At 38.8% G+C, this 16504-nt stretch overlaps 1 protein-coding gene across 4 annotated transcripts in view; it reads right to left on the minus strand.

Moving 5' to 3' along the window:
- The window catches only part of BAZ1A (bromodomain adjacent to zinc finger domain 1A), a 762668-nt gene that overhangs the window by 78991 nt on the left and 667173 nt on the right, over positions 1-16504 (minus strand). For all 4 annotated transcript variants that reach the window (XM_053697759.1, XM_053697757.1, XM_053697758.1 and 1 more), the window contains exons 23-24: positions 14968-15215; positions 2206-2387 (exon numbers count right to left, since the gene is read on the minus strand). In XM_053697759.1, the coding sequence (XP_053553734.1) occupies positions 2206-2387; positions 14968-15215 (430 nt within the window). The remainder of the gene's footprint in view (positions 1-2205; positions 2388-14967; positions 15216-16504) is intronic.

The following is a 16504-nucleotide window of genomic DNA, read 5'->3' on the forward strand; positions in this document are numbered from 1 at the left end:
ACACCTGTTTTATTCCTTTTCAAAAGTTAGCTAATAACCTAATGCATCGATGCTATACCTTTAGAAAGTAGGACTGAATGGGTGCACAATCAGATTTGAGACTAGTTTCTCCACTGGAACGATAACCACATTTAAAATGTCTACATTTCTGCTCCCACAACAAGAGAAGTTTAGCTGGGAATAAATATTTTGGAATCTAAATTCTCTTTTCTGATCCAATACCTTTCTGGCTAGGAAAGTCTAGGTTTCTAAATATTGTCCAAATAATGCTCTCTTTTTGTGAGCTCAAAATGCAGAAACACAAACTGTGAGCATTTGGATCTCTTGATATTGCACAATACCTTGGAAGCATGCAATTTAAGTGATAGGCCATCTGATCTATGTCTGGTAAACCCAATTTGATAACTGAATGATCAAAAATGTCCTGCTGGAGAGACCACATTCAGACCAAATAGAAGGATGACAACTAACAGTGTATGTCTAGGAATGCAATGGTATGTATGTCTAGTAATCAATGGTAATTCTTATGGCTAGAGATGTGCAGGTATGCATCCTTAAGGTCTGTAAATTGACCCTGTTGGATCAGGGGTAAAAATGTTTGAATTGTTTCCATTTTAAAGCCAAGTACCCATAGGGTTATGTCTTGGTTTCTCAAGTCTGAAATATACCGAAAATCCCTTTCTTTTTTGGAAGAATGACTTTGGCTAAGGGCTAAGATAACTACAGTGACAGCCATGTCCTTTAGGTCCTGAACACATTAAATAAAGGCAGTCACCTTTATAGGAGTTCTTGGTAAAGCACATAGGACTTTGATTTAAACTCTCAAAAAATTATACCAAGTTTATAAACCTGTACATTAAATAAGTATCAGTACTTACAATACACCTGCGTATACTGTACAATACGTACATTACTTAGTATGAAATATGGCGTGACTGTTAGACAAGCACTATATATAAATAGGTAAACCATAGATAGAAATCCAGCATGAACAGCTTCACATGTAAGGCTCCATTTAATACTAGAAGCACCATATGATAATGAAAGCATAAAGGCATTTACCCCTTCCTGAGGTATTTGATTATAGTTACCAATGTCCCTTGGACATGTTATACCTAAAGGGTATCTTCATATAGCCTGTGGGCTATGTGAGTGCAGTAAATGAGTTACCTGGAAGAAGCACTCCTCCACTGTGATTACCAGCCAGATGTCTGCAGCTGAATCCAGTAGAGCGCTCATCCAGTGCAGGTACAGCAGAGGATAGCTGTAGGAAATACCTGTGTCCCCCAGGGGGAGGCTAAAGACACTACGCCTGAGGGTAGTTATAGCTGAAGTCCCTAAGGGAAATACTGTGCTTTTACAGGGTATTCCTATGTCCTTGTATCATTCAGCTGCTGTGAAGTTTCTATTCTGTCTTCTTTGTAAATGATAATTCCCAGGGACTCTGTTTCACATTGGTCTGAGCTCCCAAATTTAAATCCATAAGAAAGTAGCTAGAACACCTCTATTCTCAACTTTCTCCTACGAAGCCAAGAACAAAACTAAGAGAGAGATAGGAGGTGGGAGGGATTTTAAGCTCTTGTGTGGGTTCTTGACCTCTTCCAAATATACCATATGTTATGGAGGACTGTGGACTATCATTTTACGAAAAAGAAATTTAACACAGAAAGAACCATTGTTTAAACTGCAATTTAAGTTGCATTGTTAAGCATTGTTTAAATTGCAATTTATTAACCATTGTTAAAGGGACAGTGAACACAAATTTTATATTTCATGATTCAGACAGAGCATGCAATTTTAAGCAACTTTCTAATTTACTCCTATTATCAATTTTTCTTCGTTCTCTTGCTATCTTTATTTGAAAAAGAAAGCATCTAAGCTAAGGAGCCAGATAATTGTTGGTTCAGGACACGGGACAGCACTTGTTTATTGATGGGTGCATTTATCCACCAATCAGCAACAACCCAGGTTGTTCACCAAAAAATGGTCCAGCATCTAAACTTACATTCTTGCTTTTCAAATAAAGATACCAAGAGAATAAAGAAAATGTGATAATAGGAGTAAATTAGAAAGTTGCTTAAAATTGCATGCTCTATCTGAATCACGAAAGAAAAAATTTGGGTTCAGTGTCCCTTTAAGTAGCCTTTTATATATGGGAAAAGATAAAAGATTCAATTCATTATAAATTCTTGTTGAATGACTTACCTCTCCTCTTCAGACATAACTGTCTCTTCCTCAGTATCACCTTGTTCTTGCTCCTCCTCCAGCTCTTCTGCTTCCAGTTCTTCATCTTCATAATCTTTTGAAGGTCTTTGTTTTGGAAGCTGTCTTTGGGAGCGCTGTTTGGGTTTACATTCTGGACAGTACCAGTCTCCTTCTGGAACAAACTAAAACAAAGAGATTCAACTGTAAAGATGCTGGTATCTTAAGAGTGTTAAAAAACATGAGAATACTCTGACACTACCTCCACCTTCCTGCAGTGAACATAGCATGCTCCAGTAAGAATGTTTTACTACAAAAATGCTTCACCAAAAGAATTGAAATTATCTTTTTCTCTTGATCTGTACTGTAATGACTTATTTGACTATGTTGATAGTTCTCCTTTGTTTCTTGTCTTAATCATACCATTAAATGCCTAGTCTGCTCAAATACAAATCTCACTTATCACGCTACAAAATATATGCCTTACAAACCAGAAAAAAAAGAAAGTGTACAGTATAATAAAATCAATCATCTTAACAAAATAAATACATATTCAATTGTAAAACTGAGACCTAGAAAAACAAGGCCATCATATCTATACTATAATCGCGTTTGTAACGCGTCCGTCGCCATCGGCAGTTGTCCACGTATCCTCAAAGGAATGTTGGCAGCAAGCTGCATCCCGGTGGATTCAGAAAATGGCAGGGTGTGCACCACCCTGCCATTTTCGGAATCCACCGGGATGCAGCAAAGGCAAACGGAGCATTCATTTCTTTCATATTGGCAAGAGTCCATGAGCTAGTGACGTATGGGATATACATTCCTACCAGGAGGGGCAAAGTTTCCCAAACCTCAAATGCCTATAAATACACCCCCCACCACACCCACAATTCAGTTTAACGAATAGCCAAGAAGTGGGGTGATAAGAAAGGAGCGAAAGCATCAACAAGGAATTGGAATAATTGTGCTTTATACAAAAAAATCATAACAACCACAAAAAGGGTGGGCCTCATGGACTCTTGCCAATATGAAAAATGAATTTATCAGGTAAGTTCTTACATAAATTATGTTTTCTTTCATGTAATTGGCAAGAGTCCATGAGCTAGTGACGTATGGGATAGCAAATACCCAAGATGTGGAACTCCACGCAAGAGTCACTAGAGAGGGAGGGATAAAATAAAGACAGCCAATTCCACTGAAAAAAGAATCCACAACCCAAACCAATCTTAATCTTTATAATGAAAAAAACTGAAATTATAAGCAGAAGAATCAAACTGAAACAGCTGCCTGAAGAACTTTTCTACCAAAAACTGCTTCTGAAGAAGAGAAAACATCAAAATGGTAGAATTTAGTAAAAGTATGCAAAGAAGACCAAGTTGCTGCTTTGCAAATCTGATCAACAGAAGCTTCATTCTTAAAAGCCCAGGAAGTAGAAACTGACCTAGTAGAATGAGCCGTAATCCTCTGAGGCGGGGATTTACCCGCATGATAAATCAAAAGCTTTAAGCAAGACGCCAAAGAAATGACAGAAGCCTTCTGACCTTTCATAGAACCAGAAAAGATAACAAATAGACTAGAAGTCTTTCTGAAATCTTTAGTAGCTTCAACATAATATTTCAAAGCTCTTACCATGTCCAAAGAATGTAAAGATCTTTCCAAAGAATTCTTAGGATTAGGACACAACGAAGGGACAACAATTTCTCTACTAATGTTGTTAGAATTCACAACTTTAGGTAAGAAATTAAATGAAGTCCGCAAAACCGCCTTATCCTGATGAAAAATCAGAAAATGAGACTCATAAGAAAGAGCAGATAATTCAGAAACTCTTCTAGCAGAAGAGATGGCCAAAAGAAACAATACTTTCCAAGAAAGTAATTTAATGTCCAAAGAATGCATAGGCTCAAACGGAGGAGCCTGTAAAGCCCTCACAACCAAATTAAGACTCCAAGAAGGAGAAATTGGCTTAATGACAGGCTTAATACGAACCAAAGCCTGTACAAAACAATGAATGTCAGGAAGATTAGCAATTTTTCTGTGAAACAGAATAGAAAGAGCAGAGATTTGTCCTTTCAAAGAAATTGCAGACAAACCCTTATCCAAACCATCCTGAAGAAACTGTAAAATTCTAGGAATTCTAAAGGAATGCCAAGAGAATTTATGAGAAGAACACCATGACATGTAAGTCTTCCAAACTCGGTAATAAATCTTTCTAGACACAGATTTGCGAGCCTGCAACATAGTATTAATCACTGAGTCAGAGAAACCTCTATGACTAAGCACTAAGCGTTCAATCTCCATACCTTCAAATTTAATGATTTGAGATCCTGATGGAAAAATGGACCTTGAGATAGAAGGTCTGGCCTTAATGGAAGTGGCCAAGGTTGGCGACTGGACATCCGAACCAGATCCGCATACCAAAACCTGTGTGGCCATGCTGGAGCCACCAGCCACACAAAAGACTGTTCCATGATGATTTTGGAGATCACTCTTGGAAGGAGAACTAGTGGCGGGAAGATGTAAGCAGGATGATAACACCAAGGAAGTGTCAGTGCATCCACTGCTTCCGCCTGAACATCCCTGGACAGGTATCTGGGAAGTTTCTTGTTCAGATGAGAGGCCATGAGATCTATCTCTGGAAGACCCCACATCTGAACAATCTGAGAAAACACATCTGGATGGAGAGACCACTCCCCTGGATGTAAAGTCTGGCGGCTGAGATAATCCGCCTCCCAATTGTCTACACCTGGGATATGCACCGCAGAGATTAGACAGGAGCTGGATTCCGCCCAAGCAAGTATCCAAGATACTTCTTTCATAGCTTGGGGACTGTGAGTCCCACCCTGATGATTGACATAAGCCACAGTTGTGATATTGTCTGTCTGAAAACAAATTAACGGTTCTCTCTTTAGCAGAGGCTAAAACTGAAGAGCCCTGAGAATTTATTGGTAATCTCGCCTCTTGAGATTTCCAAACCCCTTGTGCTGTCAGAGATTCCCCAAACAGCTCCCCAACCTGAAAGACTCGCACCTGTTGAGATCACAGTCCAGGTTGGCCGAACAAAAGAAGCCCCTTGAACCAAACAATGGTGATCTATCCACCATGTCAGAGTGTCGTACATTGGGATTCAAGGATATTAATTGTGATATCTTTGCATAATCCCTGCACCATTGATTCAGCATGCAAAGCTGTAGAGGTCTCATGTAAAAACGAGCAAAGGGGATCGCGTCCGATGCTGCAGTCATGAGACCTAAAACTTCCATGCACATAGCCACTGAAGGGAATGACCGAGACTGAAGGTGCCGGCATGCTGCGATCAATTTTAAACGTCTCTTGTCTGTTAGAGACAGAGTCATGAACACTGAATCTATCTGGAAGCCTAAAAAGGTGACCCTTGTCTGAGGAATCAAGAAACTTTTTGGTAAATTGATCCTCCAACCATGTTTCCGAAGAAACAACACTAGTTGATTTGTGTGAGATTCTGCAGTATGTAAAGACTGAGCTAGTACCAAGATATCGTCCAAATAAGGAAACACCGCAATACCCTGTTCTCTGATTACAGATAGTAGGGCACCCAGAACCTTTGAAAAGATTCTTGGAGCTGTTGCTAGGCCAAATGGAAGAGCAACAAATTGGTAATGCTTGTCTAGAAAAGAGAATCTCAGAAACTGATAGTGTTCTGGATGAATCGGAATATGAAGGTAGAATAGTCCTTATAGTCACCATCTTGAAAGTTGGTACTCTTACATAAAGATTCAAAATTTTCAGATCCAAAACAGGTCTGAATAAATTTTCTCTCTTTGGTAAAATGAATAGGTTTGAATAAAACCCCAAACCTTGTTCCTGAGGAGGAACTGGCATGATTACCCCTGAAGACTCCAGGTCTGAAACACACTTCAGAAAAGCCTGAGCTTTTACTGGATTTACAGGGATGCGTGAGAGAAAAAATCTTCTCACAGGAGGTCTTACTTTGAATCCTATTAGATACCCCTGAGAGCCAATGCTCTGAATCCAATGATTTTGGACAGATTTTATCCAAAAATCCTTGTAAAACCTTAATCTGCCCCCTACCAGCTGAGCTGGAATGAGGGCCGCACCTTCATGCGGACTTAGGGGCAGACTTTGGTTTCCTAAATGGCTTGGATTTATTCCAATTTGAGGAAGGCTTCCAATTGGAAGCAGATTCCTTGGGAGGAGGATTGAGTTTTTGTTCTTTATTCTGACGAAAGGAATGAAAACGGTTAGAAGCCTTAGATTTACCCTTAGGTTTTTTATCCTGAGGCAGAAAAACTCCATTTCCTCCAGTGATAGTTGAAATAATAGAATCCAAATAAATTATTACCTTGGAAAGAAAGAGATAGTAATCTAGATTTAGATGTCATATCAGCATTCCAAGATTTAAGCCACAAAGCTCTTCTAGCTAATACAGCTAAAGATATGGATCTAACATCAATTTTGATAATATAAAAAATGGCATCACAAATAAAATGATTAGCATGTTGCAGTAAGTGAGTAATGCTAGATATGTCAGGATCCAATTCTTGTTACGCTAAATTTTCCAACCAAAAAGTTTAGGCAGCCGCAACATCAGCCAAAGAAATAGCAGGTCTGAGAAGATGACCTGAATATAAATAGGCCTTCCTTAGATAAGATTCAAGCTTCCTATCTAAAGGATCCTTAAAGGAAGTACTATCTTCCATAGGAATAGTGGTACGTTTAGCAAGAGTAGAAATAGCCCCATCAACTTTGGGGATTTTTTTCCCAAAACTCTATAGATTTTGATGGTAAAGGATACAATTTTTTAAACCTTGAAGAAGGAATAAAAGAAGTACCTGGCTTATTCCATTCCCTAGAAATCATATCAGAAATAGCCTCAGGAATAGGAAAAACCCCTGGGGAAACAACAGGAGGTTTAAAAATAGCATTTAAACGTTTATTAGACTGAACGTCAATAGGACTGGTTACCTCAATATCTAAAGTAATTTACATTTCTTTTAATAAAGAACGCATATACTCTATTTTAAATAAATAAGTAGATTTGTCAGTGTCAATGTCTGAGGAAGGATCTTCTGAATCAGATAGATCCTCATCAGAAGAGGATAAATTATTATGTTGCTGGTCATTTGAAATTTCATCAGCTAAATGAGAAGTTTTAAAAGACCTTTTTACGTTTATTAGAAGGTGGAAATGCAGACAAAGCCTTCAGAATAGAATCAGATACAAATTCTTTAAAATTTACAGGTATATCATGTACATTAGAAGTTGAAGGAACTGCAACTGGCAATGTACTATTACTGATGGAAACACTATCTGTATGTAAAAGTTTATCATGACAACTATTACAAATGACATTTGGTGGAATCATTTCTACATTTTTACAACAAATGCACTTAGCTTTGGTAGAACCAATGTCAGGTAGCAATGTTCCAGCAGAAACTTCTGAGACAGGATCAGATTGGACATCTTGCTCAATGTAATAGAGAAAACAACATATAAAGCAAAATTATCTATTTCCTTATATGACAGTTTCAGGAATGGGAAAAAATGCAAAAGCATAGCCCTCCGATAGAGAAAAAAGCAAGGCAAACATCAATGGGGTATTGAAATAATGAAAAAAAAATAACCGGAAATGACACACTCGCGTCACTAACGCCACCGTCGTGTGAAAGGTCTTGGCGTCGCGTATGACGCCAAAAATGACGAAGTTGCGTCATAAACGTCTTTTTTCGCGCCAAAAATTTTTTCGCAACAAGAATGACGCAATAGAGTTTAGCATTTGACGCACCTGTGGGCCTAATACCCGCAATAGCAAGAAGTAGTCAATTGAAAAAAAAAAACTAAACCCCAAATATGAAATTGACAGTCTGCTGAAGGAAATAGATGAACCTGACTCATGGCAAATATAAGTACAATACATATATTTATAAATGCAAAAAGTGCCAAACCATAGCTGAGGTGTCTTAAGTAATAAAAAACATACTTACCAAAAGACACCCATCCACATATAGCAGATAGCCAAACCAGGACTAAAACAGTTATTAGTAGAGGTAATGAATGATAAATTGAGAGTATATCGTCGATCTGAAAAGGGAGGTAGGAGATGAATCTCTACGACCGATAACAGAGAACCTATGAAATAGACCCCTGTTAGGGAAATCATCAAATTCAATAAGTGATACTCCCTTCACGTCCCTCTGACATTCGCTGTACTCTGAGAGGAATCGGGCTTCAACAATGCTGAGAAGCGCATATCAACGTAGAAATCGTAGCACAAACTTACTTCCCCACCTCCATAGGAGGCAAAGTTTGTAAAACTGAATTGTGGGTGTGGTGAGGGGTGTCTTTATAGGCATTTTGAGGTTTGGGAAACTTTGCCCCTCCTGGTAGGATTGTATATCCCATATGTCACTAGCTCATGGACTCTTGCCAATTACATGAAAGAAAACATAATTTATGTAAGAACTTACCTGATAAATTCATTTCTTTCATATTAGCAAGAGTCCATGAGCTAGTGACGTATGGGATATACCTTCCTACCAGGAGGGGCAAAGTTTCCCAAACCTCAAAATGCCTATAAATACACCCCTCACCACACCCACAATTCAGTTTAACGAATAGCCAAGAAGTGGGGTGATAAAAAAGTGCGAAAGCATATAAAATAAGGAATTGGAATAATTGTGCTTTATACAAAATCATAACCACCACAAAAAAAGGGCGGGCCTCATGGACTCTTGCTAATATGAAAGAAATGAATTTATCAGGTAAGTTCTTACATAAATTATGTTTTCTTTCATGTAATTAGCAAGAGTCCATGAGCTAGTGACGTATGGGATAATGACTACCCAAGATGTGGATCTTTCCACACAAGAGTCACTAGAGAGGGAGGGATAAAATAAAGACAGCCAATTCCTGCTGAAAATAATCCACACCCAAAATAAAGTTTAACGAAAAACATAAGCAGAAGATTCAAACTGAAACCGCTGCCTGAAGTACTTTTCTACCAAAAACTGCTTCAGAAGAAGAAAATACATCAAAATGGTAGAATTTAGTAAAAGTATGCAAAGAGGACCAAGTTGCTGCTTTGCAGATCTGGTCAACCGAAGCTTCATTCCTAAACGCCCAGGAAGTAGATACTGACCTAGTAGAATGAGCTGTAATTCTCTGAGGCGGAATTTTACCCGACTCAACATAGGCAAGATGAATTAAAGATTTCAACCAAGATGCCAAAGAAATGGCAGAAGCTTTCTGGCCTTTCCTAGAACCGGAAAAGATAACAAATAGACTAGAAGTCTTACGGAAAGATTTCGTAGCTTGAACATAATATTTCAAAGCTCTAACAACATCCAAAGAATGCAACGATTTCTCCTTAGAATTCTTAGGATTAGGACATAATGAAGGAACCACAATTTCTCTACTAATGTTGTTGGAATTCACAACTTTAGGTAAAAATTCAAAAGAAGTTCGCAACACCGCCTTATCCTGATGAAAAATCAGAAAAGGAGACTCACAAGAAAGAGCAGATAATTCAGAAACTCTTCTAGCAGAAGAGATGGCCAAAAGGAACAAAACTTTCCAAGAAAGTAATTTAATGTCCAATGAATGCATAGGTTCAAACGGAGGAGCTTGAAGAGCTCCCAGAACCAAATTCAAACTCCAAGGAGGAGAAATTGACTTAATGACAGGTTTTATACGAACCAAAGCTTGTACAAAACAATGAATATCAGGAAGAATAGCAATCTTTCTGTGAAAAAGAACAGAAAGAGCAGAGATTTGTCCTTTCAAAGAACTTGCGGACAAACCCTTATCTAAACCATCCTGAAGAAACTGTAAAATTCTCGGTATTCTAAAAGAATGCCAAGAAAAATGATGAGAAAGACACCAAGAAATATAAGTCTTCCAGACTCTATAATATATCTCTCGAGATACAGATGTACGAGCCTGTAACATAGTATTAATCACGGAGTCAGAGAAACCTCTTTGACCAAGAATCAAGCGTTCAATCTCCATACCTTTAAATTTAAGGATTTCAGATCCTGATGGAAAAAAGGACCTTGTGATAGAAGGTCTGGTCTTAACGGAAGAGTCCACGGTTGGCAAGAGGCCATCCGGACAAGATCCGCATACCAAAACCTGTGAGGCCATGCTGGAGCTACCAGCAGAACAAACGAGCATTCCTTCAGAATCTTGGAGATCACTCTTGGAAGAAGAACTAGAGGCGGAAAGATATAGGCAGGATGATACTTCCAAGGAAGTGATAATGCATCCACTGCCTCCGCCTGAGGATCCCGGGATCTGGACAGATACCTGGGAAGTTTCTTGTTTAGATGGGACGCCATCAGATCTATTTCTGGAAGTTCCCACATTTGAACAATCTGAAGAAATACCTCTGGGTGAAGAGACCATTCGCCCGGATGCAACATTTGGCGACTTAGATAATCCGCTTCCCAATTGTCTACACCTGGGATATGAACCGCAGAGATTAGACAGGAGCTGGATTCCGCCCAAACCAAAATTCGAGATACTTCTTTCATAGCCAGAGGACTGTGAGTCCCTCCTTGATGATTGATGTATGCCACAGTTGTGACATTGTCTGTCTGAAAACAAATGAACGATTCTCTCTTCAGAAGAGGCCAAAACTGAAGAGCTCTGAAAATTGCACGGAGTTCCAAGATATTGATAGGTAATCTCACCTCCTGAGATTCCCAAACTCCCTGTGCCGTCAGAGATCCCCACACAGCTCCCCAACCCGTGAGACTTGCATCTGTTGAAATTACAGTCCAGGTCGGAAGCACAAAAGAAGCCCCCTGAATTAAACGATGGTGATCTGTCCACCATGTTAGAGAGTGCCGAACAATCGGTTTTAAAGATATTGTTTGAGATATCTTCGTGTAATCCTTGCACCATTGCTTCAGCATACAGAGCTGAAGAGGTCGCATGTGAAAACGAGCAAAGGGGATCGCGTCCGATGCAGCAGTCATAAGACCTAGAATTTCCATGCATAAGGCTACCGAAGGGAATGATTGTGACTGAAGGTTTCGACAAGCTGCAATCAATTTTAGACGTCTCTTGTCTGTTAAAGACAGAGTCATGGACACTGAATCCATCTGGAAACCCAGAAAGGTTACCCTTGTCTGAGGAATCAAAGAACTTTTTGGTAAATTGATCCTCCAACCATGATCTTGAAGAAACAACACAAGTCGATTCGTATGAGATTCTGCTAAATGTAAAGACTGAGCAAGTACCAAGATATCGTCCAAATAAGGAAATACCACAATACCCTGTTCTCTGATTACAGACAGAAGGGCACCGAGAACCTTTGTAAAAATTCTTGGAGCTGTAGCTAGGCCAAACGGCAGAGCCACAAACTGGTAATGCTTGTCCAGAAAAGAGAATCTCAGGAACTGAAAATGATCTGGATGAATCGGAATATGCAGATATGCATCCTGTAAATCTATTGTGGACATATAATTCCCTTGCAGAACAAAAGGCAAGATAGTCCTTATAGTTACCATTTTGAACGTTGGTATCCTTACATAACGATTCAATATTTTTAGATCCAGAACTGGTCTGAAGGAATTCTCCTTCTTTGGTACAATGAAGAGATTTGAATAAAACCCCATCCCCTGTTCCTGAACTGGAACTGGCATAATTACTCCAGTCAACTCTAGATCTGAAACACATTTCAGAAATGCTTGAGCTTTTACTGGATTTACTGGGACACGGGAAAGAAAAAATCTCTTTGCAGGAGGTCTTATCTTGAAACCAATTCTGTACCCTTCTGAAACAATGTTCTGAATCCAAAGATTGTGAACAGAATTGATCCAAATTTCCTTGAAAAAACGTAACCTGCCCCCTACCAGCTGAGCTGGAATGAGGGCCGCACCTTCATGTGGACTTAGAAGCAGGCTTTGCCTTTCTAGCTGGCTTGGATTTATTCCAGACTGGAGATGGTTTCCAAACTGAAACTGCTCCTGAGGATGAAGGATCAGGCTTTTGTTCTTTGTTGAAACGAAAGGAACGAAAACGATTATTAGCTCTACTTTTACCTTTAGATTTTTTATCCTGTGGTAAAAAAAGTTCCTTTCCCACCAGTAACAGTTGAAATGATGGAATCCAACTGAGAACCAAATAATTTGTTACCCTGGAAAGAAATAGAAAGTAAAGTTGATTTAGAAGCCATATCAGCATTCCAAGTTTTAAGCCATAAAGCTCTTCTAGCTAAAATAGCTAGAGACATAAACCTGACATCAACTCTGATAATATCAAAAATGGCATCACAGATAAAATTATTAGCATGCTGAAGAAGAATAATAATGTCATGAGAATCACGATGTGTTACTTGTTGCGCTAAAGTTTCCAACCAAAAAGTTGAAGCTGCAGCAACATCAGCCAAAGATATAGCAGGTCTAAGAAGATTACCTGAACACAGATAAGCTTTTCTTAGAAAGGACTCAATTTTCCTATCTAGAGGATCCTTAAACGAAGTACCATCTGACGTAGGAATAGTAGTACGTTTAGCAAGGGTAGAAATAGCCCCATCAACTTTAGGGATTTTGTCCCAAAATTCTAATCTGTCAGACGGCACAGGATATAAATGCTTAAAACGTTTAGAAGGAGTAAATGAATTACCCAATTTATCCCATTCTTTGGAAATTACTGCAGAAATAGCATTAGGAACAGGAAAAACTTCTGGAATAACCACAGGAGCTTTAAATACCTTATCTAAACGTTTAGAATTAGTATCAAGAGGACTAGAATCCTCTATTTCTAAAGCAATTAGAACTTCTTTAAGTAAAGAACGAATAAATTCCATTTTAAATAAATATGAAGATTTATCAGCATCAACCTCAGAGACAGAATCCTCTGAACCAGAGGAGTCATCAGAATCAGAATGATGATGTTCATTTAAAAATTCATCTGTAGGGAGAGAAGTTTTAAAAGATTTTTTACGTTTACTAGAAGGAGAAATAACAGACATAGCCTTCTTTATGGATTCAGAAACAAAATCTCTTATATTATCAGGAACATTCTGCACCTTAGATGTTGAGGGAACTGCAACAGGCAATGGTACTTTACTAAAGGAAATATTATCTGCTTTAACAAGTTTGTCATGACAATCAATACAAACAACAGCTGGAGAAATAGCTACCAAAAGTTTACAGCAGATACACTTAGCTTTGGTAGATTCAGCACTTGACAGCGATTTTCCTGTAGTATCTTCTGGCTCAGATGCAACGTGAGACATCTTGCAATATGTAAGAGAAAAAACAACATATAAAGCAAAATTGATCAAATTCCTTAAATGACAGTTTCAGGAATGGGAAAGAATGCCAAAGAACAAGCTTCTAGCAACCAGAAGCAATAAAAAATGAGACTTAAATAATGTGGAGACAAAAGCGACGCCCATATTTTTTCGCGCCAAATAAGACGCCCACATTATTTGGCGCCTAAATGCTTTTTGGCGCCAAAAATGACGCCACATCCGGAACGCCGACATTTTTGGCGCGAAATAACGTCAAAGAATGACGCAACTTCCGGCGACACGTATGACGCCGGAAACGGAAATAGAATTTTTGCGCCAAAAAAGTCAGCGCCAAGAATGACGCAATAAAATGAAGCATTTTCAGCCCCCGCGAGCCTAACAGCCCACAGGGAAAAAGTCAAATTTTAAGGTAAGAAAAAATGGTCAAATCAAAATGCATTATCCCAAATATGAAACTGACTGTCTGAAAATAAGGAAAGTTGAACATTCTGAGTCAAGGCAAATAAATGTTTGAATACATATATTTAGAACTTTATAAACAAAGTGCCCAACCATAGCTTGGAGTGTCACAGAAAATAAGACTTACTTACCCCAGGACACTCATCTACATATAGCAGATAGCCAAACCAGTACTGAAACGAGAATCAGCAGAGGTAATGGTATATATAAGAGTATATCGTCGATCTGAAAAGGGAGGTAAGAGATGAATCTCTACGACCGATAACCGAGAACCTATGAAATAGACCCCTTAGAAGGAGATCACTGCATTCAAATAGGCAATACTCTCCTCACATCCCTCTGACATTCACTGCACGCTGAGAGGAAAAACCGGGCTCCAACTTGCTGCGGAGCGCATATCAACGTAGAATCTAGCACAAACTTACTTCACCACCTCCATCGGAGGCAAAGTTTGTAAAACTGAATTGTGGGTGTGGTGAGGGGTGTATTTATAGGCATTTTGAGGTTTGGGAAACTTTGCCCCTCCTGGTAGGAATGTATATCCCATACGTCACTAGCTCATGGACTCTTGCTAATTACATGAAAGAAATAAGAATTGAATACCAGAGAGGTGAGAGGGTTTAAAAGCTTTTGGGATGTTAAGTATCTTTTCCTCCTTCTAGTGGCCAGGAGTTGAATCCTAGGAGTAATGGCTTGTGGACTCTCACCACCTTATAAATGAAATATGTTTAGTTTGCACCCTTTACGATTATGAGCTATATATATGGATTCTGTAGATAGCCTATTTCCCAGCACACATTCTTATTAGAACCAGAACATTTATTTTGCCTATGCAACAACAAATATTACATTGAATATTATTTTATGCATGCATTATCCATTCTTCTAAAGTTTTTTTTTTTTTTACATTTTTAATAAAGCATAGAGAATGACATTACGATGGATGTTTCTATTTGGTATCAGATCTCAGTTTATGTCTAGTATACTTCGTTTTTATTAATATCTCTATGTATATTATACTCCCATTGTGTATTAGCTTGACTTACCTTAAGTTTTGGTCTTACACAGTAGATGTGGTGTCCTCTATCACAGCCATCGCAGAGCAACATATTTTCACCATCTCCCTTCTTACGGCATACCTTGCATCGTGCATTTCGAATGGAACGAGACCACATTATACTACGGTCCAGAGTAGACAAGTGCAGAAAGATTTGGGAAAGGCTGCCAGAAGAAAGCAGTGACTCCCGCCAACGATCCAGTACAGTTCTCTGTACACGCCCACTATCAATGACATCTACAGACAAAAAAAAATAATGTCATGGCTACATATTCTTTTTCCTTGATAAAGAAAAACTGCATGCATTAGAAGTAAAAACTAAAAACCTACCAAATATCACAAAATTTAGCAAAGCCATATAAACACATACCAACTGCTATACATAAAAAAGATAAAAGGAAATTTATGCTTACCTGATAAATTGATTTCTTCTATGATTCGACGAGTCCACGGATTCATCCTTTACTTGTGGGATATTATCCTCCTGCTAACAGGAAGTGGCAAAGAGCACCACAGCAAAGCTGTCTATATAGTTCCTCCCTTGACTCCACCCCCCAGTCATTCGACCGAAGGTATAGGAAGAAAAAGGAGAAACTAAAAGGTGCAGAGGTGACTGAAGTTTTAAATCAAAAAATATAATCCGTCTTAAATTGACAGGGCGGGCCGTGGACTTGTATCATAGAAGAAATCAATTTATCAGGTAAGCATAAATTTCCTTTTCTTCTATAAGATACGAGTCCACAGATTCATTCTTTACTTGTGGGATACAATACCAAAGCTACAGGACACGGAAGAACCGGAGGGACAAGACAGATACCTAAACAGAAGGCACCACTGCTTGAAGAACTTTTCTCCCAAAAATAGCCTTCGAAGAAGCAAAAGTATCAAATTTGGAAAATTTGGAAAAGGTATGAAGGGAAGACCAAGTCGCAGCCTTACAAATCTGTTCAACAGAAGCATCATTTTTAAAAGCCCATGTGGAAGCCACAGCTCTAGTGGAATGAGCTGTGCTGTCCAGCAGTCTCGTATGCTAAACGGATGATGCTTTTCAGCCAAAAAGAAAGAGGTAGCCGTAGCTTTTTGCCCTCTACGTTTTCCAGAATAAACAACAAACAGAGAAGATGTTTGACGGAAATCCTTGGTCGCTTGCAAGTAAAACTTCAAGGCACGAACCACGTCCAAATTATGTAACAGACGCTCCTTCATAGAAGAAGGGTTAGGACACAGAGAAAGAACAACAATTTCCTGATTAATATTCTTATATGAAACAACCTTAGGAAGGAATACAGGTTTAGTATGCAAAACTACCTTATCAGAATGGAATATAAGATAAGGCGAGTCGCATTGTAACGCAGATAGCTCAGAAACTCTTTGAGCAGAAGAGATAGCTACTAAAAACAGAACTTTCCAAGATAGAAGTTTAATGTCTATGGAATGCATGGGTTCAAACGGAACCCATTGAAGAACATTTAAAACTAAATTCAAACTCCATGGCGGAGCAACAGGTTTAAACACAGGCTTAATTC

The sequence above is a fragment of the Bombina bombina genome, chromosome 1 (genome assembly GCF_027579735.1).
Source record: "Bombina bombina isolate aBomBom1 chromosome 1, aBomBom1.pri, whole genome shotgun sequence".
Taxonomy (NCBI): domain Eukaryota; kingdom Metazoa; phylum Chordata; class Amphibia; order Anura; family Bombinatoridae; genus Bombina; species Bombina bombina.